The sequence below is a fragment of the Episyrphus balteatus genome, chromosome 1 (assembly GCF_945859705.1).
Source record: "Episyrphus balteatus chromosome 1, idEpiBalt1.1, whole genome shotgun sequence".
Taxonomy (NCBI): domain Eukaryota; kingdom Metazoa; phylum Arthropoda; class Insecta; order Diptera; family Syrphidae; genus Episyrphus; species Episyrphus balteatus.
The window spans coordinates 7360747-7388508 of NC_079134.1; the positions used below are offsets into that span (position 1 = coordinate 7360747).

General features: G+C 32.8%; 2 protein-coding genes and 2 long non-coding RNA genes across 4 annotated transcripts; 2 read left to right on the plus strand and 2 right to left on the minus strand.

Annotated features, from left to right (window-relative positions):
* Positions 1-745: 745 nt before the first annotated feature.
* LOC129905258 (uncharacterized) lies at positions 746-2265 on the plus strand. Its single transcript, XR_008770596.1, has 3 exons — positions 746-1095; positions 1156-1425; positions 1485-2265. It is a non-coding gene; the product is annotated as an uncharacterized LOC129905258 (long non-coding RNA).
* Positions 2266-2350: 85 nt separating this feature from the next.
* On the minus strand, positions 2351-3903 carry LOC129905162 (uncharacterized). Its single transcript, XR_008770554.1, has 4 exons — positions 3793-3903; positions 3004-3711; positions 2718-2947; positions 2351-2661 (listed from the first exon to the last, which is right to left on the minus strand). It is a non-coding gene; the product is annotated as an uncharacterized LOC129905162 (long non-coding RNA).
* A 732-nt stretch (positions 3904-4635) lies between these two features.
* On the plus strand, positions 4636-14763 carry LOC129905534 (U4/U6.U5 tri-snRNP-associated protein 1). The gene is made up of 5 exons (XM_055981006.1): positions 4636-5080; positions 8158-9014; positions 12876-14164; positions 14222-14447; positions 14511-14763. The coding sequence occupies exons 1-5, from the start codon at positions 4759-4761 to the stop codon at positions 14661-14663; spliced, it is 2847 nt and encodes a 948-aa protein (XP_055836981.1). The 5' UTR covers positions 4636-4758; the 3' UTR covers positions 14664-14763.
* A 2612-nt stretch (positions 14764-17375) lies between these two features.
* On the minus strand, positions 17376-27504 carry LOC129917358 (protein-glucosylgalactosylhydroxylysine glucosidase). Its single transcript, XM_055997685.1, has 11 exons — positions 27353-27504; positions 26945-27282; positions 21443-21718; positions 20994-21378; positions 20680-20918; positions 19120-19207; positions 18854-19045; positions 18624-18792; positions 18397-18568; positions 17991-18131; positions 17376-17916 (listed from the first exon to the last, which is right to left on the minus strand). The coding sequence occupies exons 1-11, from the start codon at positions 27457-27459 to the stop codon at positions 17867-17869; spliced, it is 2157 nt and encodes a 718-aa protein (XP_055853660.1). The 5' UTR covers positions 27460-27504; the 3' UTR covers positions 17376-17866.
* Between the last annotated feature and the right edge of the window lie 258 nt (positions 27505-27762).

Consider the following 27762-nt stretch of genomic DNA (forward strand, 5'->3'; position numbering starts at 1 on the left):
AAGTAGGCCATTTTGCCCATTTTGAGTTTTTTCAATTTAATTTTTACACCAAAAAATTTTAAATCGTTTTAAACCAACTTATTTCAGTTAATTAATAAGAAATACTTCATGCGTACACACATTAACTTTTTTTCCAAAATACAATGTTTTTTAAACTTTTTTTTTGCAAAAAAAATTTCACAAAATTTTAACGAGTGTACTTTTTGATGTGGATAGAGACAGTTTGACCTGTCAAATTTCAAATAATGGCTTGAAGTTCCTGAAATTTCGTATATGTTGGTTTTGCCAGATAAACTAAAGAGTCGCGTTCATAAAACTTTCTAATTATTTTCGATTCTACGATTTCTAGCAAGGGGGCCATTTTACCTTGGGGTGCCATTTTAGGCCACTTTCCCCTACTATAAAAGATATTTTATCTTAATGTACCAATTAATAAATTAAAATTGAAATTGAATGTAAAATGAAGAACATCGGACAAAACAAATGCCTGCTAAAATTTAACTTGATCTGCGTACTTGGCTTTTAATCCTAGTACGCTGCTAAAGCCATAGCTTCCATACAAATTATCGAACATTTTTAGCCGAGATAAAATGGATCCCATACAAGTTATCGATAACTTGTATGGGAATTTTATCTCAGCTAAAATTTAGCGCGAGCAGCGTACCAGGCTTATCTATATAGATTTTGTGCAAAAAAACGACATCGAGATTTTTTAAATCCGTGCAACAGTTTGGCAGCACTGAACATTGACTTTGACAGCTGTCTGTCAAAAAGTTTGCTTTTGCTGTTTTAATTTTAAAAATTAAAATTTAATAAAACAAAGCTCTAAACAAAAACAAACAAAAAAAATCAAAGAATTGTTCCTGTTTTGTCGATTGTCATGTTCCTCTAGCTGTGTTAGTTTTATACCTTAAACAGTGGTTGCCTATGATACCCAAGATGACGAAGAGAGATCGCTGCCACACATCTTCCATGGTTTCCATTCCAAACTACCACCAGGAATTCTAAAACATGGTTTGCCCACTGTGAAGGAAGTTGCATCAGCCATAACAACACAACTTGAACACAAAAAAGAACATGAAGAGAAGAAAGAGAGTAAGTGAATTTTTTCTCTCCTCTATTTACATCAATTTAACATCGGAAGAACAAAAACAGATGATCATCTTGTCGGGGGACTTTGAAAGGCTTGTTCTACGCGCTGGACGTGTCATCGAAAGGGCTCTATCTAAGAATGTCGACATCTACACAGATTACATTGGAGGTGTTGGTGATTATGAAGAGTCAAACGATGAGAGGACACATGCTAGGTTGTCATTGAATCGAGCTTTCTACGAAGACCGATGGTCTAAGAATCGATGCATCACTTCAATGGATTAGTCACCACATTTTCCTGAACTGGTTGTTGCTTTGTATCACAATAATGAGGTTTGCATTTGTATTGTATACTACGATTCTACCTAAAACCCATTACAAAACTTCCATAGGAGAGTCCCAATGAACCAGATGGTGTTGTAATGGTCCGGAACACAAAATATAAAAAAACAAACACCCGAAGATGTATTCCATTGTCAGAGTGCCAACATGCTTTCCTAAATTCAATCAAAATCTTATACTCGGTGGAACGTATTTCGCTCAGATTGTCCTTTGGGATAATCGAGTGCAAAAGCACACCCCCATCCAGAGGACACCACTAAGTGCAACTGCACATATACGCATCCAGTGTACTGTTTGCAAATGGTTGGCACACAGAATGCACACAATTTGATATCGATCTCATCCGATGGCAAGCTTTGCTCTTGGAGTTTGGTTAAGGTAGTTGTTGGAGGAGGATCAGGATTAAATAAAAATATTAAACCACCTGATGTAACTAAAAAAACTTCGCCGGCAAGAGTGCTGTTTTGGGGTGTAAAATCAAAATCTATAACGCAGTTTTTTTCTCAGATGTGAATTTTTATTAAATTTTTGTTTATTTGATGTTAAGAACAAATACTTTTAACTTTATATGTATGTAAACGATCAGTTAATAAATTGAATGTTGATTTATGTTGAAGTTAAGAAAGATTTTGTTTGTTTGAAGTTGTTATGTATGTTTACTAGCTGTATCGGCGGCAATTTACTGATGTGGAAAAGTTTTCGTCCCGTTGCATGCAATACGATATTATGCTAGTTGGTCAGATACAAGCTCAACATGCCAAATCGACTGGTCCTACACATTTCGGGAACAATTGAGTATATAAACCGTTGCTGTTATTAACCTCATTATATTTTTTGGTACTCTCTATTTACTTCTTATTTAATTATTTAAGCAAAAAGAAAATAGCAAAGAAAAACAAAAACAATTTATGCAAGTGTATACATTTTTTATTTTTAAAATTCAAAAGGCTTAAAATGTACCACAGCTATTATTTTTTATTGGAAAAAAATAAAAAAACAAAAGCTAAATTTATCTAAACAAAACAAAGTTGTGTTATGAAGCCCATGGTGGTGTCACTGGTCATTGCAATAACCTATAGGAAATCCCAATCAATGACAATTGCACTTTTTCTAGTTTTTATTGTGGGAACATTGAAGACACAATTTTCAGTTTAATCAACATCGGAGGGTTAGATTAATGTAGTACAAATAGAATACAGCACCAGCAGTAAGTCGACAATTACAAAACTATGAATTTACATTTTTCCTTAAATAAAGCAAAGTAGTTGAATATGTCTTCTTACTCGTTTGTAATAATATTGTTGATGTTTGGTTGTACTAGGTCGTGGTTCTTCGCTATCTTTAACAACTTGATCGTCAATTTTTTCCTCCCAATGAGACTCGCAGTACTTTAAATCCTTCTTTCCCAATTGTGTGCAAGGTGTTGTCCAGTTCTCCATACATATGCAACTCTCGACATGCCTGAACGGGTAACCATTCGTCTTGCAAGGATTTCCGTTGGCACTGGTAGTCCCTTCAAAGAAAAAATTAAATCAAATGGATAAAAACGGTGCTTTCTATTAAACTTACCATTATGTCATATTTTAAAAACGAATTTATAAGCAAATGAAGTGTATATTGATACAATATCTTTGCCACAACGCTTTGTCTTTGCATATCTCGATAATGGAGTTAGTTTGGTGAATGTATCACTGGGTAATTTGGCACACTATTTATTTATGAGAGCGATTGCCGTTGATAGATCGACTGCAGCACCAATTAGCAGCTTTGGTAAGAGTTTTTGCGCTTCAATGCAATTTGTAAATTTTTTACCTTCCGCCGTAGGTTATGGGTTTCAATTCATCATCAACACTTACGTTAGGACTTATTTTATTAATTTGGCTATTGGAAAAATTCTCCAAGTTTTCTTCCTGAGTCTCTTTTTTTTCGATTTTGAATCGAATAAATTGTTGGATTAAAGTTTCCGATAGGTCTATTGATTGATTTTCAGTTGATGATTGATATACGATTACTTTCAACAATGCTCTTTGGAAGTTCAACTACACTTGCGGCAAGTGAGCAAGCTATAACTTCGGGATTAAGAATTTTCACATCGGAACTGCAACTAAATTGTTCTTGTGCGAAATTGGGTGCCACTTATATGGCGTGGTATGCCTGTGTGACTCTAGCTCTATCCATCCAACAACTAGATAACATTTTGGGAGATCGATTCCTTTGAGCTGTACCTAATGTTATAAAATATTTTCTTTTCGGCGGAAGATATTGCACCCGTGAATCCTAAAATTATTAAATTAAATTAAAAAAACAAAGTTCATGGTACAATTTTCATCTTTTTCCAAAAAATATGCTTGTACTTACATTGATTTGTGTTGTTTGTTTTTCCTAATTGATTTAAATAATATTATTTTTTTGTCGTATATCTGTCAACTACAGCTGTCGTTTAATGGAATATGACATTTAATAAGTGTACTATACCTTGGCAGTACTGTTTTCTATCGAGAGAAAGTAAAATCTGGATAATTATCTGGATTTTTCAAAAATCTATACAGATAAAGTTTTTGTTGTATTTAACACGTAAATTGTTTTGATTTCAAAAATCTCGATGTCGTTTTTTTTGCACAAAATCTATATAGATAAACAAAAAAACACACCTATAGATAAACAAAAAAACACACCTAAAATTTCGTTAATGAAACCCTGAACGGAAAATTTTGTATTGCTTTTCGTTTTTCAGTACGCAGCTCTAGCAAAAAATTGGAGAGTTTTCACTCATTTGTCACTTACTTTTTATTGTCCTGTGCATTTTTCTTGAATTCAAGAGCAGTGTTGACGGTTTTTTCACTTCTAATTTATTTATTTCTTGCTTTAAAAATTATTTTCTGTTGATTTTTCTTGATGTTAAATTGGTTTTGAATTTTTTTAATTTTGACTTTGAAAGAATACTCGATGATATTTTTTTTGTTAGCATTTTCATTGTCGACTTTGGAGACTTGAACATTTTTCGTTTCGCATCAGCAGCGTACTAGGCTTTAATAAATATTTTTTTTCTTTTCTTTTGAAATACCTTTTTATAACCGATTTATGAAATGCAAACGTACCATAAAGAGTTAATTTTGTACACACACACCCTTAAGTCAAATAAAATATCTTTTCTCTCTACCTACAACAACGCCACGTTTTTTTACCTGGCAATGCTGCACAAAACGTTTAAAACGAGGTTAGGTTGAATATTTTTCATTTTTTCTCTCACAACAAATCAAATAATTTTGCATAAGAACAAAAATTGATAAAAATACTATAAATTAATCCCAATTATTAAAAATAATGGGTTCATCATCAAAAAAACATCGCAAAGAATCCAAAAAACATAAACGTTCCCGATCTGACTCTGAATCCTCAGATGTACGAGTGGAAAAAGATCGTGACACCTCCAGACGTCGTCATCGTCATCATCGTTCACATAAAAACGATGGAGAAGAAACAAGATCTCGTTCTGGATCTTTAGTTCCAAAAAGTAGTAGCAAATCTACAGAAGAACGTCGTCACAAACATAAACACAAGAAACATAAGGAACGTCATCATAGCAAAGATTCCTCAAGAAGAAAAGAAGATGTAATCGTTTCTTTGGACAATTCTGAAAGCGATAGTGAGTAATCTATATGTTTATTGTATTATTTATGATTGTATTTTGGTGCAGACAAAATAAGTTGTTGAATTGCTTGGACAATAATAAGAGGTCACATCAATGAAAGCGATTTAAGATGTGACTTCTTTCTTTTTTTGCTTTTGCCGGCACTCATTTCTATTTTATCTCATAGTGGAGTAACTTAAGCAAATTATAAGGGAACAGCTCCGACATCCGATTTTGATGATCTTTTCTTTTTCAAACGTTGGTAATCATAAAATACTTTAACCTCTATAGCAGTGGCCGCAAGCCAAATATTGATACAAAAATATAAATAATACAAAATTTGTTTGCCAGGTCAGGATACTCTTCTCTTCCCTTAATCCATAAATTGGCAATTTTTTAAAATTAAATCCATTAAAAGCATGCCGTCTAGCTAATTCTTAAAGGTTTTTTTCAGTTTTACAGACGGTATATGATCAAGTTCAACCAAATTATTCAAAAAAGGATTTGAAATCCATCATGAATTCACTTTCAGAATCCATTTCTGGAAATTAAATCAATAGTTTCATCTACAAATTTATTAATCTTTGTACAATGAGAGGAGTGTGGGAGCTAACAAATATTAATTTTTTCGAAGAATTTTCTTCAAGAATCTTTTGAACATAGAGAAAAAATCGAAAAAATAACGAAGGTTTTCGTTTTTTTCTGTTTTCAGTTACAATATTTTGCTCTCTTCCTTGGAGGCTCTTATTTAGGATGTTTAAGTTTTTTTTTTATAATTAGCGCGCACTAAAGGGATTAGTCTAGTCTAGTCTAATATGGTGAACACAGTACGAGCATGAGGAAAATAGGGAGAAGTAGTCAAAAAGATCAGCGAGAAATGATGATTTTAGAAGCCACGTAGGGTCAGAAAAAATGGTTCGAATTTTTAGATTTTGAATCTTGATTTAGCTCTGAATTCCAAATCTAGTGCCAATACCTTTTCCTTTTACAGCCATCTGACCTCTGTGTGGTAAAGAACATTATTGTGGAGTGAACCCATTTCATTTCATCGCATACAATCCTAAACAGTCGACTTTGCAAGGCCTTGTCTTTTGTAAAATTCACTACTTTGATCACACCTTTAAGTGCATCATTTAATTCTGGAGGAAGTAAATTCGGTGCAAGAACTTGTCGATGAAGAAAGTAGTGTGTCCATGAAACATTTGTCATTACGAGTTTCAATTTTGCAATTGATCCACCTTTGTTGTCAGTCGAAGCTTTGGCACCATCATCGCTACAATAAGCAGAATATTTTGTCCAAACCAATTCGTAGTCGAGAAAAATCTCTATAATATAACAGCTCTATATATAGTGGAGCACAATGGATCTATCGAGATCCGAGTGGGATGATTCGACTTGTCGGTTTATCACCCCTTTCCACCTAACCTAAGCTCTCTATAAACATGTCGAACAAACGCTGGCCAGTGCAGTGTAAGCAGGAAGAGCTTTAGACTTATGATTTTCTTGATTATATTGTCGGAAAGTGGAATAGTTCTTAGCTTATTTGCCTCATGTTTTCCTAGAATTGTTTATACCATATTCTGGGCCGGAAGCAAGCTTTTTTTTAGTTTTGGTCACACCAAAAATTTAGATTCCAATATCTCATTTGTGCTTTTATGGCATTTGCTGGGTTAAAAAAAAAATACTTATCAATTGTAGTTAGCGTTTAAAAATTAAAAAAATTAAAATATGTGACTGCAAGTCACTCTAATTTTTTTTTTATTTAAAGCAACACGGAAAAAAATCGAATCGAATTTTGAAGGGGTACAGTGTATAAAGCTATTTATTTCACAATATATTGTGAGGGGGTCGCCAAAATATTTTTCCTCTCAAGGAGGTCGCGAACTCAAAAAGTTTGAAAAACATTGCTCTATAGGTTAAAAATTGCCGATGTTGCCGTATTGTTTTTAAAAATTAAAATTAATTTTTTTTTGAACAAAAGATTGTCCAAGAAATTAAAGGAAACAAATTATATGGAAGTGATGGACTATCTTCCATCGTTTCTCAAAAACTGACTTCAAGCACAAAAAAAAAAAAATATATTTTGAACACTACGGCAACACCTACAATAGCTGTGTTTTATTTTCCTCGTGATCCGGATCAGATCATTGTTTTTATTAGCTTTTCAACAAGACAGGATTTTGTTTTGTTATTGTTTCGCAAATATGATCTGATCTGGATCACGAGGAAAATAAAACACAGCTAATATTGAAAAACATATTTTAAAAAACCCATAAGCTCAACTTACCGCGATAAGTCCGAAAAATACTTAATTAAAATGTGTATAAACCGCAAATATGAAAGTTTAAAATTAAAAACATACATATATTATTACGAAAAAGTTAAAAAAACGACATAATGTATTTAAATTTTTTAAATATTTTTTTTTCTTCAAAACTCTGAGTTTAAGGATTAGTTTTTCAGAAACAATGCATTCAATTTACTTAATTTTAATTTTACAAATAAGAGTAAGTTTGTAGCTTTTTAAAAAGGCATATTTAAATATTGTAGGTGTTGCCGTTGTGTTCAAATATTTTTTTTGTCTTTGAAATCAATTTTTGAGAAAATTACATCTATCGCTTAAATGATGGAAGATTGCCCCTCACTCCCATATAATTTTGTTGCCTTTAATTTGCCGGAAAATCTTTTGGAATCAATTAATACATATATGAAATTTAAACAAAATGCTTGAATACAAATTTTTTTTGTGCAAAAAATCTTTAGTTGCCGCAATTTTCATCCTATAAAAGTTAAAGTATTTTTAATTACTAACGTTTGAATAAAAAGATATTTTGTTAATCCACTACCAGCCAAGCCAAGCAATTCTTCAAAATCTGCGCTTTTCAGAAGAGAACATATTTAATTATCACATTTTCTCTTTCTCTCGTATTGCAGGATAAGGATTTTGTAATATTCCTGAGGTGGGTCGGTGTTTTGGTCTTCTTACAGACTTTTCTTGGAATTAAATTTAAAAAAATTTCTAAGCGAACACTACGACGATTTGAATCCAATCGCACATCGATGTTGACCTTTGTCTTTATCTTCTTTTCTAGGTTCTGATTGTGTGGAAGTTCCAATTGAAGCTGAAGATGGGAGTACATCAAAATCCCAGAAGAAATCTTCGGAAAGCGCCAGAAATGATGAAAAGTTGCTGTTGGAGAGGGAACAGCGCGCTCGGGAGAGAGACCAACGAGATCGGGAGGCAGAGCTTCGTGAGCGTGAGAAGCGGGAACATGAAAAGGAAAAGGAACGCGAACGGGAATTCCGTGAGCGTGAACGCGAGCATCACGAAAGGGAAATGGCTCGGGAGCGTGAACAAGCTCGAGATAGAGAAAGGGATCGTGAGCGTGAGAAGTATCGTGATCGTGAACGAGATCGTGATCAAGATCGATATCACGATCAAGAGCGATATCATCAACACCAAAGAGAGTCGCAACAACAGAAACCTTCCTCCTCGTCGAGAAGGGAGCCAGAGAAACGTAAAGAACGTTCACCTTCTCCAATTCCTGAAAATGGAGCTGGGGACTGTTTGTCCATTGAAGAGACCAACAAGATTCGTCTCAAATTGGGCTTGAAGCCACTTGAAGTCGATTCTGGGCCAATTAAGCCATCAACAGCTGCGGCTGAAAAGTCTTCAAATGAAGAAAATAATAAAAGTGGCGCCCAACTGAACAGTTACAAGGACGAATGGGGCGAGTTCTTGCATAAACCAGCTGATAACTTGAAAGACAAGGCTCAGGCGGAGAAGTTGCGTGACAAGTTAAAGCAGAAGAAGGAAAAGAGAATGTTGGAAGAGAAGCTTAAGCGAATTAAAACACTGGGCGAGTCTGATGATGAGGTCGATGATGTCGAAAAATGGGTGAACCGTAACAAGAAGAAGGAAGACATGCGCAAGGAAGCTGAAATGAGGGTAAATTAACAATATTTTAAATATTACACATTTAATGTTTGCATCATTATTATTAGATACGGGATTTGATAAGCGATCTTTTTTGCTATTCATTAAAACCCTAATGTGCTTAATGATAAGTACCCAGCTTGACTTAATAAAGTAGTAACAGTAATTTTTGTTTGCTGTAATAGAACTGCGTACTTCCATGAAAAACAAACCCGTTACAAACTTTGGAACTTTTTCTCATGAGAATTCCGGGCTTTAAAAACCCTTCTATTAATAAACACACTCCATTTAATCAAGCTAAATATAATACAGGACTCATTTTTTTTTTTTTTTTATAAAAACGTGACCTTGATAAAAGTTTTAAGGGAGATGTTTGAACAGTACAACATTAATTTCTCATGGTCAAACAATTGGGAGGCAAACAAACTCGCCAAAAAAGAAACAACCACCTATACCTATCGCACGTTAATTTCTGCTGACTAACTGCCTGTGGACACATGAGGTCTACGTGAGTCGGGCAATACTTTTTATCAATAACCCAGTCGCAGTCTGCATTGACATTTTCAAGAACTTGTGAGCCCAGACTAAACTTAAAGGTTTAATTCAAGATGCTGCCGATGCACTCTCATAGGTTCTTCTGAAATTTTCTTCCATAAAACCACCTACGAAACATAGTATGCCTTCCCTTCATAATACATCTTACCATAAGATGTTTGGTTTTCTCAACCAGATTTTGTTGCAAAGGTTGCTCTAAAAGAAATTCGAAAACCTATCATTCCGTGTTCCATTTGAACACGGTACCTAATATGAGGTCATCGTCTGTCAAGTTGCCCATCGTATCTGAGTACAAAAACTCCTCTACAAGTGCGTCGATGTCATCTTTAACTCTGTATTATCAGCTTTCTGAGCAGGTGGATGTCGAAATTAGGCCCGTGTCGTATAATTTTCTGCACGACCGAGCGTCGAAGAATCTTTCTCTCAAAGCATCTCAAAAGCTTTTCACCCAATCATGTAAATGTACTGCACAAGCCGTATTTCAAGTACGGTATTAAAGAAGTTGCATGATAGCGTTTCCAAGGTCATTTGCACAAGCGAAGTAGTGTAGGATCGATTTAGAGATGCGACATGGCTCTATAAAGCTCATCGCTTTATGCGGAAAAGTAGGGGACTTTAAAATCGATAAAGAGACGCTGTTTATAAATTTGAAATTTTTTGGTTTTCCTAAAATTTGTTGGAGTATAAAGATTAGGTCGATGATGGATGAAGGTTCTAAGGGATCACAAAAAAAAAATATAATGCGATGTTGTTTACCTGGCGAAATTTTTAGCGTGTACCTTCTTATAGCACACTATGCCACCTATCTAATTTTTGGGTATACTTTCTTTCAACCAGTTACCCATTCCTGTTCTTTTAATGAGATTGCTTTCAATTTTTCGATTCCTTTTGTCTTTAAACGCGATTTTTGTTCTTTGAAAAAAAAAACACAAAAAAAGTTTGTGAATCCTATTGATCAGATCATTTTTACCTGCTTTAAACAGTTAGTTCGGCTTGTAGGCCATCCGAACAAGCAGATTTTAGTTTTGATTTTTCTGTTACTTCATCTTGAAGGTCGGATGGACGCATATTTTTACTGCCACCTAGTCATCGGGATGTTAGCTGTCTGCTATTTGGCAGGTTTTTTTTTTTCAAATCCTCAACTGTTTATGCGTGTCTTCTCTAATAGACTCTACCCTTTTTTCATTTTGTTTGAAAAAACCAGCAAATCACTTGTGACACTTCTGATGATCCTTTTCCCACTGGCTTCCAACACTTAGTTTGGTGGTTGGTAACTGAGAGAGTATGAGAGACCCGGTCGGCAAAAATTTTGACAATGTATCATAATATGCATAAAAAATATTAAATGCTTTTACTTAAAAAATTGTAAAGTATGAACGTTTTTTATCCACATTTTGTTCATATCAACCTAGTTTATACTTATTAATTTCATATCTTGTATTTACTATTGTTTATGCATACAGGCCGGTGTCTGGCGTTTGGACCTGTATTCTTTATCATACACTTCCTCACGAAGTCCAAATAATGTTTCACTCTTTCTGTCATCTGTTGGGGCACTCTCGCGTTGGGAGCTAATTAATAGCAACATCCTACTCTACCTCGACTTGTCGACCATAGGAAGCCCTTCTGTGAAAACAAAACCCCCTATCGCAAAGCTCTTAGCTTCATTGTAGTCACCAAGAGTCAGCGTTACCGTTGAAAATTTTTGAAAGGTCGCTAAAAAAGTCGCTTTTAGAAAAAAAAGGTCGCTAACCTGAAAAATTGAAAAAAAAATCGCTTTTTTGTCGAAAAAGTCGCTATTTAAAAAACAAAAGTCGCTAAATCGTTTTCATATGTTTTTACGTAGAAAAATAAACATAAGTTGTCTTGAAACAAAGTTTTTATTAACAATAACGAAATTAGAAACTAAAAAAAAACAGTCTTTATTTTAGGATCTTAATAGGCTATTGATTATATAGTTTAGAAAGGTACTAACCCGTTCACGGGTTTTTATTGCAGGAATCGTTGAATGGGTTATAAAAGAAGATAAAATCGCGGAGTGCTATTAAATGAGAGGGTGGAAACTGAAGATAGGGGTGCAAAAGCCCCCTTTTTGGTTTTTTCAATATACTTCGTAAACCAAGCAAAATTTTGATATATTGCATATAAAACTTTTTATAGAGAATTAAATTTCTTATTGGAATAATGTTTTTTACCACAATAGTCGAAATAATCATAAAAAAATATCAAAAAAATCGATTTTTTGAGTTTTTTTGTTTTTTTAGTTATACATTTTTTTTGGGTTGAGATAGACATAAACATTGCTCCATAGAAAAAAAGAAGATTAAATTGCCTTCAAAATGCTGTGCTCACTAAATTTTTTCATTGAAAATTAACATTTTTTTTCATTGCATTAACATTTTCTATATCTTTTTTTCAAAACTATGACCATATATAAAAAAAATGTTTGCAAAAAAAAGAACAAAATGTGAATATCAGTCCCTTTTTCAATTAACAAAAATTAAAGGTATGATATTTGACTAAATTTTTGTAATAATCCAGTAGTTTAATAATTCCATTGTTAGTATTTAAATAAATAAATAGGCATTATTATCTTTCAATTAAGCCATCGAAACCTAAAAAAATATTTAATGGAATATTTCTTACGAATTTTTAAAAATATGTTACATGAGAGTAACGCTGGGTCCAAAAGGGTTAAATAAAAATAAAAAACTAGAACGACTACTGCACTCTTGCGTCATTATTTGATTTGTTTGAAATTTTTTTCAATTTCACTTGCTAAATGCTTGTGTTCAGCCTTCAGCATTCAACTCGGTCTGCTCAGTTATTTTATTCTGAGTCCATCGATGGTGCTCTGAACTAGCTCAGAATACGTTCAGAACGAAAAAAGAAACACAAATTTGAAGCTCTAAATGTTCAGAATTAAAAAAGAAATACAATTTTTAGAAAGAAAAAAAAAGTCGCTATTATGAAATTAGTGAAAAGGTCGCTTTAAATAAAAAGTCGTCGCTTGGTCGCTAAGGCTTCCAAAAGGTCGCTAATAGCGACTAAAGTCGCTTAACGGTAACGCTGCCAAGAGTTCTGTCCAACTTTTTTCTAGCCTCAAACGATTAATCTCAGATTAATAAATCTGCTGCAGAAATCATAATTTTGTTTTTTATCTTGTTTTGTTCTTCAAAAGTTTTGTTGTGTTTTCCTTCATAAAACTATATTTTCTTGGAAATAAGTTTGGAATTATTTAAGAGCAAACTTATCAAATTAAACAAATATTTTCAACTGCTTTGACCAAAATTCATGAATAAAAATTTCTTCCCTCAGGCCAAGGCATTGGAAGAAATGGATGCAGAATTTGGAGTTGATGAGTTGATGGAGAAGGACAAACAAGATTCCAGGCGCAAGGCCTACAACGATAAGCATCTTCGCGGTCTGCGTGTAGATCACGATATGGAAGACTTCTCCGAAGGCAAGACTGTCATTCTAACTCTTAAAGACAAGGACGTTTTGGATGAGGAGGATGATGCTTTGGTCAATGTCAACATGATGGACGACGAACATTATCGCAAGAATGTCGCCAACAAAAAGAAGAACCCATTAAGCTATGGTTATGATGTGTACGAGGAGCAATACGATATGCTCGGTAATCCTATTGATCGAGGAATTCTCGGAAAGTATGACGAAGAAATTGAAGGTGCCCAAAGGAAGAAAAACTTTGTCATTGGAGATAATCTCGAAGAAAGAAAAGAACAACAGAGGAAACTGTTGGAGATTAAAACAAAATTGGCAGGAAAACGATTGGAAACTCTTGAAGATACGAGGATTCAACTGGCCTCAGATACATACACTGAAGTTGAGTTGGCTAAGTTCAAGAAACCCAAAAAGAAGGTCAAAAAGATACGACAAAAGTTGAAGGCCGATGATTTGCTTCCATTGGGTGGTGAACCAGCTGAAAAGCATTTCGGTCGACGAGGAAGAATTCATGCTGGTTCTGATGACGATGTGGAAATGGTTCCCGATGAATCCGAGATGAAACACAATATCGACGAAGAAGATGATTTGCAAAAGGTTCTATCCAAGGCTCGCAAGTTGAAACAAAAAGAGTCGCTTATAAAGAAGACTCTTCCAGTCGATGTAACAGAACTAAAAGCCGAAGTCAAGGAGGAGCCAGAGGATGAAGATGAACAGACGAATGGCCTGAAAGAAGGTCACATAACACTGAATGCTACAGCAGAGTTCTGTAGGACATTGGGTGACATTCCGACCTACGGAATGGCTGGTAATCGTGATGAGGACTCTAACGATATGATGGACTATGAGGTGGAGGAGCGTGTCAACGAGACGAAGCAGGAAGAGCCTGAAGCTAGCACTGGAACGTGGAATTCGGTAAATCCAGAGGATGTGATAAGACCCATGGAAGATGACATATCCAATGATCTCGGAGATGTAGCTATTTTAGACGAAGAACCAGATGTTGGTGCTGGTGTTGGAAATGCTCTGAAACTTGCTTTGTCCAAGGGATATTTGGAAAAAGACGATAAAAATCGTCCGAGTAACTCAAAGTTGTCCTATTTGCAAGCTAAGAATTATTCCATTGAAGATAAATCTGCTGGGTAAGTTCTGATTTAGAGTTTGTTGATAAATTTTAATAACCTCTTAAATTTCTTCAGGGATGACGATAAGTTTGGTCGACGTGATCGCTTCCATTCCGGACCGATTATGGAATTCCGCGACAAGGAAACATTCAAACCGAATGTTAAATTGGAATACATTGATGACAATGGCCGGATTTTGAATTTGAAGGAAGCATTTAGATATTTATCACATAAATTCCATGGCAAAGGACCAGGAAAGAACAAGATTGAGAAGAGACTTAAGAAAATGGAACAAGATGGGGTAGGTTTTGTAAAAAGTTTAAATATTTGTATTGGTTTCATATTCTTATTTATTTTCTTTCAGTTGATGAAGACAATGAGCTCAACAGATACTCCATTGGGAACCCTTACAATGTTACAACAAAAACAAAAGGAAACCAAAACACCCTATGTTGTGCTAAGTGGTGGCAAACAAGCTGCAGCTGTAAGCAATACAACAATATCCAAATATAAGTAAAACATACAAAAAATACCAATACCATAGAATATAAGAGTACTTTTTTGAAAATGTACTATTAGTTTAAAATCTTTATGCATTATACAAATAAATAATAATCATTTTTAATTTAAGATCTTAACAAGATGCTTATTTATTTTACGTTTCTGTTGGCCAACGTTAAGATTGGTATAAAGATGGTATTGGAAATAACCAAAACCCATTTACGACTTCGCTTAAACACTAAAAACACTTACATAGCAACGTAAGTTACCGTAAAGAAACTGTGAACCATTCCTCAGTATGGAAGAGACCTTCTGCCGACTCCGAACCGAAATGTCTAAGCGGTAAGGATTTGACCCAAGTACTTCTGGAGTGACAGCCCGTCGAACTTACCATTGCACCTCTTTGGTGAAGAAAAACGACATTAATTTTGAAATTTTAACTTATCGAATTTGACATAAGGGGCTCTGTTGTAACCCTAGGGTCTAGGGGAATTTTGTTTCCTTCGGAACTTTTTGTGTGATCGTGAATCTTCCTTAGAATTTATTTCCAGGGGGAAAAAAAATCCACAGCTAAATTTCCCTGGAAAATTTATTGCCGATACCAATAAATTCCGAGGGAAACTTTTCAGGATCATTTTAGTTCCCATGTTTTATCCTTGATAGCACCAATATGAAAGTTGGTTTTTTCATGTAATGTTGAGAATAAATTCACCTGCATGAGCTATGAAGCAAATATCACTTTTTTGACCAACCTAGTACATAATCAAAATTTTTACATAATCCTAATTCATTCGACTATTGTGTAAAAAAAAATCTACTACGAGAGTTTGCCAAAATACCTTAAAATTTGGTGTGTTCAATTCCCATTTCAAAATGGTACGACATTTTTGAGAATGTTCTATAATAACGGGTTTAAGTCAGGTGAAGATAGATCAAACACTTGCACTGAGCTGCTGTAACTTAAAAATAGCTCAATATACGTTAAAAAAATTATTATTAGTGGAGTCAAATTAGCTTTATACCTCGGAATCCAGGGAAAGTCGATGCATCTGAAAAACGAGTATAGGGCTGCATTATAAAAGGGTCAAATAAGAAAGTTAAAAAAAAAAATTTCACCGCTCTCGATTACAACAGTTTTTATGGACCGTTAACTGTCATTTCGTATGCAAGCGTCAATCGGAATTGCTGTCTCATTTTAGATTTTGATCAAACTTTGTAGGAATGTTCTCTAGGACTATAAGGAAGCAAATCCATGATGATTTAATTTTAAGTTGCGTGGTTTCCCCGCTACCCGCATTCGAACTTTTTCAGAAGGTCATTTTTATGTTATTATAGCTTTGCGTCTACTAAAGATATCTTTTTGTTTGAAACGCCTTTTTAAAGCTTAAGAGTAGTAATTTTTAAATATATATTAAAAAATTACGTAATAATTATCCCTGAATTAAAAATAATTTTTGAAAAACTGGTAATTTTGCTGATTTTTCATGGTTTTTGACTGGCTGCAGAACCTTGGCTATTATATGTAGGAAGCTTATACTTACCAAATATTAAATATAGATATTTTTCAACAAAATAAATCTAAAATGAACTCGATGGCTGTACTCCTTATGCAAAAATTTTAAGTTCAAAGTATTGAGTATTTTAAAAAAGCTAATTTTTATACTGTCATTTTCTACGATTTGACTAAACGAAGAAATTTAAAACTTACAGTGTGTTAAGCTAAGAGTACGAACTAAATATACTATTAATTTCATGCTTTTATCTTATGTCAAACATAGTGCAATCATAGCCTTAAGTAGGGGTTTTTTTGGCTTTTTAGCATTTTTGCGAATTTTCAAACAAGCGGTACACTAAGAAGATATGAAAATAACACAATTTTATTTAGAGGACTTAAAGTTAAAAGTTTCAACTTAACACACTGTTAGTTTCATGTTTCTATCTTTAGTCAAATCGTAAAAAATCATAGAATAAAAAAATATTTTTTCAAAAAACTCAAAACTTTGAACTTAAAATTTTTGCATAAGGAGTACAGCCATCGGGTTCATTTTAGATTTATTTTGTTGAAAAATATCTATATTTAATATTTGGTAAGTATAAGCTTCCTACATATAATAGCCAAGGTTCTGCAGCCAGTCAAAAACCATGAAAAATCAGCAAAACTACCAGTTTTTCAAAAATGATTTTTAATTCAGGGATAATTATTACGTAATTTTTTAATATATATTCAAAAATTTCTACTCTTAAGCTTTAAAATGGCGTTTCAAACATAAAGATATCTTTAGTAGACGCAAAGCTATAATAACATAAAAATGACCTTCTGAAAAAGTTCGAATGCGGGTAGCGGGGAACCACGCAACTTAAAATTAAATCATCATGGATTTGCTTCCTTACAGTCCTAGAGAACATCCCTACAAAGTTTGATCAAAATCTTAAATGAGACAGCAATTCCGATTGACGCTTGCATACGAAATGACAGTTAACGGTCCATAAAAACTGTTGTAATCGAGAGCGGTGAAATTTTTTTTTTTAACTTTCTTATTTGACCCTTTTATAATGCAGCCCTATACTCGTTTTTCAGATGCATCGACATTCCCTGGATTCCGAGATTTTACAAATTTTATGTCTAATTTGACTCGACTATATTATTTTTTATTAAAAAAAAAAACAGGTGAAGCAAACAAGTTTTATAATTTGTTATTTTTTAAAGATTATTTAAAAAAATTGATAAATTTAAAAAATTTTGTTACATACACTCTGATTTCCGTTCGAATTCTATTTTCTCCCGTTTTCAAATTTTAGCTGCTCCAAATTTCGTATTCGAACAAATTTTGCGAATTCATAGGTGTTTCGAAAAACAAACTCACCTACAAAAGTCAGAACAACCGATCCAATTTTCATTTCGGTTTACAAATTCGAACGAATTTTTTGAACGGATTATTGAATCAATTAAGAGAAACAATTGAAAACAAGACATGACAAACGATTTTTGTATTCCACTTTTTCTGAAAGAAACAATTTTTCCATTTTTCGCAACCGAGTTTTAATTTTGATTTATCGGCAGAGCTATATTATGTATTTATAATACTCTTAAATTTCATGGACAAACTATAAATTATACATTTAAATCAAGTACAGTAAACTATTAAATATTTAATTACCTAATTGTAATTATTATTAAACATGTAATTTTAATAACTTGACTTTAAATAAGTCATACAATCATGATATAACTTTTTCAGCTCTTACATAGACGTTTGTTTCTAATAAATCTAAAAAACAAAAAAAAAATGTAATTCAATTAAATAAATATTTTTTAAAAACTAAAATAAGTTTAAAAACCTACATTCAATTCCTTCAGACATTGAAACAACTCTTCCTTGCTCATCAATCAAACTCAGTTTATGGCCTGGCTTGAGAGAATCAACTATCAAAGTAGGTTTGCTGGATAGTTTTATTGAAAAAATTGATCCCTGGTATTTGATTCCTATAAAATACAAGAATCCAAGAATTGTATTGAAAATTATTTTTAACAACTTCAAATTTAAATACAACGAATATAATTTTGTTATTTGGAATGGTTGATGTATTTACTATTAGTTGCTAGTCGAATACAGATGTCGCTAGCGTCGTACACTCATTGTGAATGCTTTTCCTTCGTTATTTGAAAAGAAACCGGATATTGTTACAAAATGAACGTTGTGGGTTTGAAATTTATGTTTTCAATTTAATGCTTCGTTTTACAAATTTACCTGAAATTATTGAACTCTTTGTTCCTGGTAGAACAACTGGTTTTTTAATTTCCATTCGATCGATATGAAATCGAATGCCTCCATATCCATTAATAACAGCTTGCAAGAGTCCACCAATGCCAGTGATAAAATTTGCTGCGCCTTTCTCTTCTTTTATAACTTCACTCCAAACCTAAAAAATGATATGCTTACTTTGAAATATAAAAATGTATCCTTATCAGAATTACCTTAAATGGTTCCCGAACATAGTTCTTATAACCTTTTTCAAAGAGTTCCTTAGCCTTGACGTGATCACTTTCATCCAAATGGCCAATTGCATGCATTGACCATGTCATTGCTGGTCCTGTTGGTCTTGTGACGTTTTCATAAATCCTTAAATTATTTGATAAAGTTGATCTGTAAATTGAAGGCAATTTGAGTGAAGTCATATCAGTGATTTGTCTAAAACAAAGCTTACATATTCATAGGATATAACATTGGATATGATAAAAGAACAGCATCAGCTTGTTTAATTCCTATATTTGGAGTGTATCCGTCATATTGAGGATGATAGTCTAATTCACTGTCGTAAGGGATCCTTAACTTGTTAGCAATATTAAGACATTTTGCAACAAATGATGGATATGTTCCACAAATAGTTTTTATTTCGCTATAGATACATAAGAATAATCCAGTTTTAGATTACATATTTAAAAACAATGGTCATAGTGTGTTTATAGTTACTCAATGAATCTCAGAGCATGTTGTACAACAACATTAGTAAAGGCGTTGTTAGTCACATTTTCATGATCCTCGTCTGGACCCATTACATCTTGAAAATAGAAGATTCTTATTAGTTTAATATTCAGTAAAGTGCATTTTATTATGACTGTACAATGAGCTCATTGAAAAGAAAAAGACTTAACTCAAAATCATACTCTTAAAATATTTCTAAAATTTTGTTTCTGGTAATCTCTTGCATTAAAAAGCTTTCCAAAGAATAAGAAAATAGACCAGGAAATGGTCTCCAAATTTTAATAATGTTATTTTTATAAAATTTTAATAATGTTATTATCTATTTCTATGCTATTACTCACACCCACAAATTTGCTAGACTATTATGTGGACCATATGCTTATTTTACAAGATAAAGGGGATTCTTCGATTCTCAATCTAATATAAGTTCAAAACCTATTTTCATAGCAATTTTCGAAGATGGTTAAAAAAAATCAAATTATTACGATGATTCCCTTTGAACCACATATTTAAATGCTATGTTTTTTCCATACATTTTAATATAAAGGTTTTCTTGAAAATTAGTACAGTAAATTTCCAAAGTCGTTTTTTGACTTCGAATTCGAAATTTATTTCAAACTTTTAAGTTACGGTTTTTTGGTGATTCTCTAGAGGGGAAATTGAAATTAAATTTTTAGAACCAAAATTAACGGTACTTGCCATATGACCAAAATGGAAAAAGTTGACTTTCTCAAAAATGGCTCTAAAGATTTTTTGGACTTTTATAAACGGTAACTGCCAGAGAACCATATTTTAATGTCTGTTTTTCTCTTATATACCGAAACAATTTCAATGAAAATTTTTGTAACATTTTAACATTAAGAAAATATTTTACTTAATTTATTTATTCATACAATATTTTTTTAAATCAATTTTTCGAAAACGGATCAATAAAACATGAATTTAAAACAAAATTATGTTTAATTTTCCTCCACTTAAGTTAAAAGTAAACCATTGAGAGGGATTGAGGCTGTATTAAATTAAATAATTTAAAGATTTGCAGTTGGAGCTAAATTTTAGCTTCCATAAAAAATTCTCCCCAAACTATATTGAAGACCTAAGATTGTGAAGTACGGGAACTAAAAATTTAGCTCGATTTTCGTTCTAGGTTTTAAAAAGTAAAACAAAACAATACAAAAATCACCAACAATTTGTGTGCATTATTTTGTTCTATGAACAAAAACCAAAATTATCAAAATTATGCAAGTATCTCGTGAGAAATTGCTTAATGCTTTTTCGTACTTCATTTTTGTGCTGCCCGCTTTATTCTGTGAAATACTTGATTTCCAAGCCAATTTTGTAAAACGGGTATAGGGACTGACCTCACCCAAGAGTCGAAGTACATTAAAATCCTTATTAAATGAAATTAAAAATTTCGAGTTTTAGATATGACTTTTTTTTCCTTACCATAATATGTAATTGGAATTTAGAATTTCAAAAGAAAACTGTATACCTATAACCATAACCACTTTAATTACATACATTACATTAACAGAAATAAAAACTCACCCCTTATATCGTATTGATTGGTTTGTTCATTCCAACTGACACGACTTATCCAAAATTGAGCGATGTAATGCGAGAGTAGACACCCCTTTATTTCGAACCATTGTGTGTCATTTGTGACAATTAAATAATGTCGCACAGCAAAAGCAATATCCGCAGTAATATGAAATTCATTCAAAGCCACTTCAGGACAACATGGATTTGTTACTTCTGCTCCAGTGAATGCACTTTCCCAGGGAAATCTTGTATTCAATCAATTTGAATTTTGTCAGACAAAGATTTGGTAAATTTTTTTAAAGTCAGTGTCAAAGACTTACCGAGCTCCATCATAGCCTGTGTTATTAGCATGATCAAATGCAGTTCCCAGCATACGAAACCTGTAATCCAGGAGATCTCTTGTCCATTTGGGTGAAAATTGAGTTACAGCAGGAAGCATCCAAATTTCTGTATCCCAGAAATTGTGTCCAAGATAATCATCTTCAAGATTTCCTCTTCCCAAACCTGTTGGACTTAGTCCGAAATATGGACCTGAGATATGATTGAATTCATGCGACGGCAGCGAGCTGGCAATATAGAAAATTCCAGCATTTATTGTTCGTGAAAGTTCTAAATTACCATCCAAATCAATGTGAAATTGTTTCCAAAAATCATTCCATTGTTTAGAATGGGATTGTAGGAGGTTTTCCCTTGAACTATTCAAAACTAAATAGAAATTCAAGAAGATTAGTTTGTCCTTTTTGTCTTTCTCGTGAGGCTGAAAACTTACTATTATTAAGTTCCCTTTCAGCAAGCATTGATGTTTCTCCAATTGTTACAACAATCCGCAAATACAAGCTGGTTTCGTTTGATGATAGTTCAACATATTCTGGCAAATTGTTCATTGCCACACATACATGTCGTTTGGAGATTTGAAAATCAGCATTTTCAACTTCTTTCGTTTGCAGACAAAACACCATATCAGATGTTCGACCCAATTGGTTGAAGTCTTCAGAAGGAGGGCCAGGTTGCATATCAATGCGTAGTTTTGATGATTGCAAATTTTCTGTTGGTATTGCAAAAAAAGAATATTAAAAAATCATGAAAAGATAGAATAAGTCCTGGTGAAGCCTTACAGTAAATAAGATATGTATATTTAACGATATATAATATAAAACCTTTGATAAAGGCTTGGGTTATAGTTCCGTAAGTGCCAAAATTCGATTTCCGAAATTCATTAAATACAAAATTTTGTTTCCTGAAATTGTGTAAATCCGCAAATCTGTTTTCCAAAATTCTATAACAGAATTTTGAAAAGCCAGGATTAACAGAATCTGAAATTAAATTATTGAAAAAAATATTTTCTTATTGCTATTGTTGGTGATTGTGATTGAACCAATTTTTTAAAATTACGAACACAAATTTGATCATAGATCTTAAAAGTTGTTTTTAACAAAATGAACTTTAATGTTAAGTTTTGGCCCGAAATAAAAAAAAATTCAAAATTCAAAAAGAATTTCACTTAGTTCCTTATTTTCCTTAAGTTTGTTAAAGCTCCTTGCAGTCCCTTCTGAAGAAATTTCAAGAAAATTTGGTAATCAGTTCTAAAAAATTGATTTAAAAAAAAAAAAATTGAAAAAAATTAATAAACCGATTATATTTAACATGTGACATTTGTGTAACAAAGTTATTGACAGTTTATTTTAAAAGTTTGGTTTTTTTGAAAATATAGATATATGTACATACGAAAAGTAAGAAATTCGAAAAACATATTTCTTCTCTCTTAACTGACAAGGTTTTCTTTTTGGATTTTTGGAAAACGTATAAATGTAAATATATAAAACAGTTTGTTCTTTAAATGTTCACATTTTTGTTCTTGAAAACAGCTATAAACACTTTTTACTTTGAGCTCTGAATGTCGAAATATCAGATTGAATAATAATTTTAAAAAAATACGTGTTTTATGATTCTTAAAGGTAGGTGCTTAGATGGTTAATTTTAAAATACACGCTCTGACATATAAAATGGTGAAATAGTATTTGAAAAAGTCAGAAATTATGAAAACAATCCATTGGCAGATTTTTATTTGCTTCTTTTTAAAGTAAAAGTTAATATTTTTGAAAAATTAGTTTTTAAACTCAAAACAAAATAATTTTTTTTAAACAGTTTTTGCTACAATTTTGATATAATTTTTTAGTCAAACTTTGTATTTTGAATAAGAATGAAGGATCAAAAGAGTCTTAAAAAATTTGAACGACATCAAAACAGAGAATGAAATTGTTCAACCAATTATGGCACATTTTTTTAAGTAATTTTTTGAATGCTGACTCTTTGACAACAAAATCAAGTTAATATCGATAACTCAAACAATTTTCATTCCAATAAGTAAAAGAATTAATAAAGTTTTGCCATAAAAGACATTATTACACCGAACAACGTGGAAACATATCGTCGCCCAAAGAAGCGTTTGAAATGCATTCGCGTTTAATGTAATAGCGTTTTCGTTTGGTCGTACGACAGTGGGCTCATCAGTTAGATCTGTCGTACCCTTACTAAGACGCCTTATTTTGGTCTAACTTATGAGCCCACTGTCGTACCTGGGCGAAACACTTTATAAATTTGGAGTTGAGGTCACTTGAACTTTAAAATTGGAAGTTGTTTTCATTGATAGTTATTTTTCTAAGATTGGAGAAATAATTTTATTTGGTATTAGACGTAAAAATCTGACGAGTGCACAAAATAATCTTATTGATATATCCGATCCTTCTAGACCGAGAGCTGGAAGCAGATTTCTTGCGAGAGAGGTAACCGATTCATATGAATGTCAGAGGTAGCGTGGGTCATGGTGATGACGAATACCTTAGTCTGCCTGCATTTATTTGGGGCGCTGTCGAGAAAAAGCTCATCAAAAGCATGGTATAAAAAGACAAGGTATGATCATTAGAGCCGCCATCTTACAAAATGGGGTAATAGTGTTTTGACGTTTGGCATTTGGCAAAGTCAAAAGCAACAACAATTTCCAAGACAAATTTGTTTACAACAACAATTTCAATGGGCTGGGCTGTCAAAACCTTAAGTAGCCATCTTTTTTTCTTTCATTTGACAGTTCTCGATACTGAGTTTTTTCTAATGATCATACCTTCTCTTCTTATACCATGCATCAAAAGTACCATTCTTCTGAAAATCGATTTAGTGAGGGTAACCACTTAAAATTTATAGATAACCAACGCCACATACTCACTGATAACAAAAATACCCATGGCAGACATTTTAAGTGGGGCCAAACCCTCGGCAGACGGTTTCAAAAATGCAGTTTTTCTGAAAATTGATTCATTTAGGGTAACCACTTGAAATTAGTCGCATCCTGTAGCGGGGGACTCCCTGATGACAAAAATACCCATGGCAGACATTTTAAGTTGGGCCAAACCCCCGGCAGACGCTCCCGAAAATGCAGTTTATCTGAAAATGTATTTATTTTACTTTTTCACATAACTCGCGTATTATTGGACCTAGCAGAAAAAATTGTACAGCAATCTTGAAGATAATTTAATTTCCTACAGAATATGTTAAAAAAGTTTTTTCGATTAAACCTTCGGTTTAAGAGTTAGGGCGGTTTTTTTGAAGCAAGTCAAAGGGTGATTTTCTTATTTTCGTCATATCTCTTTTATTTGAGCTTTTTTAAAAATTAATTTGAAGTAAAAGTTGTAGATCTTTTTATTACCTTCATTAATTAGATTAACGGTTTTTCGATTTGACAGACCGTTTTCGATCTGTAGGAAAAAAAACTTCAAAAAGATTGCAATTTTTTATATGGGAAAAAGCTATATAAAAAATTGCAAACTTTTTGAAGTTTTTTTTCCTACAGATCGAAAACGATCTGTCAAATCGAAAAACCGTTAATGTAATAAATGAAGGTTATAAAAAGATCTACAACTTTTACTTCAAATTAATTTTTAAAAAAGCTCAAATAAAAGAGATATGACGAAAATAAGAAAATCACCCTTTGACTTGCTTCAAAAAAACCACCCTAACTCTTAAACCGAAGGTTTAATCGAAAAAAAAACTTATTTAACATATTCTGTAGGAAATTAAATTATCTTTAAGATTGCCATACATTTTTTTCTGCTAGGTCCAATAATACGCGAGTTATGTGAAAAAGTAAAATAAATAAATTTTCAGATAAACTGCAATTTTGGGACAGTCTGCCGGGGGTTTGGCCCCACTTAAAATGTCTGCCATTGGTATATTTGTTATCAGCGAGTATGTGGCGTTGGTTATCTATAAATTTTAAGTGGTTACCCTCACTACATCGATTTTCAGAAAAATGTACTTTTGATGAGCTTTTTCTCGACAACGCCCCAAATAAATGCAGGCAGACTAATTTATTCGTCATCACCATGACCCACGCTACCTCTGACATTCATATGAATCGGTTACCTCTCACGCAAGAAATCTGCTCCTGGCTCTTAGACTATTCATTTTTATTACAAATAAAAACTTTTAGCCAAGATTTTTTTTTTATTTTTATATTTTTAAACTATTTTTAATGTATAGGTGTATAAAACTTCGTTTATTAATTAAAAAAAAAAATATTCGAAATTTTTGTTTGTAATTTTTTTATCAAAATTTTTAACAAAATTTCTAAAAAATAGATTTCGGTTCTTGGTTATGAGTAACCAACACCGCTTTCTTAATGATGAAATAATAGGTACCTACTTATTACTGAAATTTTGGACTAAAATTTTAATATTAACATAATCTTAACATCGCATCGGTGTGAGGAAAAATAATAACAATTTGTATGAATGGAAGTTATTGATAAAGAGTTCAGTAATGAGTTTTGAGTGTCGTTTTTAAGAAGAACACGTTGGCTGAAATATTGACAAAATCAATTCTTGGTTCTTATCTCAAATATATGTGCATATCGACGGTTAAACTTCATAACCTCGTAAGTCGAAAAATTCGAAAAAAATATTATTAATGCAAACAATTCAGAATATTCAGAGCTATCTTTTGATATATTCAGTTCAACAATGTTGTTTTGAACATTTTTCAGGAATGACGAAATTCAAAAGCTCGTAATGATAGATCCCATACAAAAACAAGAAACACAACATATTGTTTTTTGATTTCTGAAAAACTTGCAAAAACGACTTACGAGGTTATGAAGTTTAACCGTCGATATGTGGATTTGAAACAAATTGCTTGTTTTTAATTTCTAAGATTGTTACTTCAACAGCTACATGTATCAATATCGATCAAAACACTTTCAAGGAACTGAACATCACATTTCACATGACAATCCAGTTCAAAACAACAACATCACTATTCACTCCTTACTTAATCCTGACCAAAAATAAACAATCCATAGTTGTCTCTTAGAACTACTATTTCCAACGAATTCATAGCTTCTTAATCAAGAAGAATTCACACAGAGATCTGACATAGTCATAGCTCCCCATGGGACCATCTCAATCCCAACCCATTCAAGTTTGATTACGTGATCGGAAAACCCACGTGCAATTGGAAGATCATTTGATATACCCTCTTTCTCTCACTGTCACTATCGTCCACTATAGTAGAATTATATAGTTGGAGGAGCAATGATGTGCACGCACATTCCGTCTACAAAATAATATCCCACTTTTGGTATTAGCCAGAGTCAGAGAGCATCATCATAGAACAAAAGCCTATAGATCGATTGGACTTAATTGACTTACTTGTAGAGAAGAGATATCTTTAAAAGTAAGTGTAAAAGCAGATCTTCACTGCCATGGAACTCACGGAAGTCAGGGTATGAAACGGACAAAGAGCCACAATGCCCAACTGAGAAGTCATTATCACATATTGCTGTCATGTCGTCAACCGCGAGCACACATCATTTGGCAGTTGGTGTGAGATAAAGGTGAAGAAGTCTTCTTGAAAAAGGGATATAACTTCTAATCTCTAATGATGTGCTAGAGATCATTAGACCAGGCCGGGTGGTGGACAATTTCTATATAAAACTCTTTCGTAAAGACAGAGTGCCGTACACACACGGAAGCCAGATCGAATCTGGTGTGACGTGAATTTTGATCCAATCTTGGTCTTTGCGGATGACGATGATGAAAACTCATTGTAAGCAAAATGTTAACACGAATATCTTTTGTAACTATTAACCGATTGAAGCTTTACAAAGCCGGAAGTCGTAATGATGAGGTTAATAATTATTTTTTGTGGGATGCACTTAGAGAGGAAACAATTTTGAGGCCGAAATTTCGGCCTTTTTTTTTTTTTTTTTTTTAATACAAACCTGAAGTATTGTTCATCCGCTGCACGAAGATTTCATTAATTATAGCTCGATTGTAAAACCGATGAGGATAGGTTCGGATAGTTGTTTCAATTTCCGAATTTGATTGTTTCCGCTCGAAGATGCCATTGTACAGATCTAATTTGTAGGATTCTTTTGTAAAGGGTTTTCCATTTTCCACCGGAAAGACTGAAATATTTCCAAAATTTTGTATCCGGGCACGATGGCTGAGACCTCCTTTTCCGTTGTATAGTCCATTGACAAATATTGAATCTCCAAATAAAGTAAAACCTAGATAGCCATTGCCTAGGGTTGGCATAAAATTGATATCATCTGGAAGACTGTTTATGAAAAAAAAAAAAAAAATCAATTTAATATAAATACAAAAAAACAATTTCAGATTGAATTAACCTTTCAGATTGAAGTATATACGGTGACTCCAGATTGTCTTCATGATCATCAACAGCATTTGCATAGCAAATTAATGCTACGAGAATAAACAAACCGAGTATCTGCATCTTATTGCCACAAAGTTACTACATCGAATGTCAATCAAAACAAAACGTCGATTTTTGTACTTTCAGCGCTTAAAATCTTATCACAAAAAGCATTTAATTAGTTGTGATAAGAATTGAAAAGAATCTTTTTGTTTTTTTTTTTTTGTATGAATTGTATATAAATTTATGAAGTTCATAGTTTGCACAAACTACAGATAAAAGCTGTATTTTTATAATAAAACAAAACGGTCAAAATGTCTAAACAAAAAGCATACATAAGATAGGTAAACACGATTATCGTGCTTCAACTATCAAAATATTCCG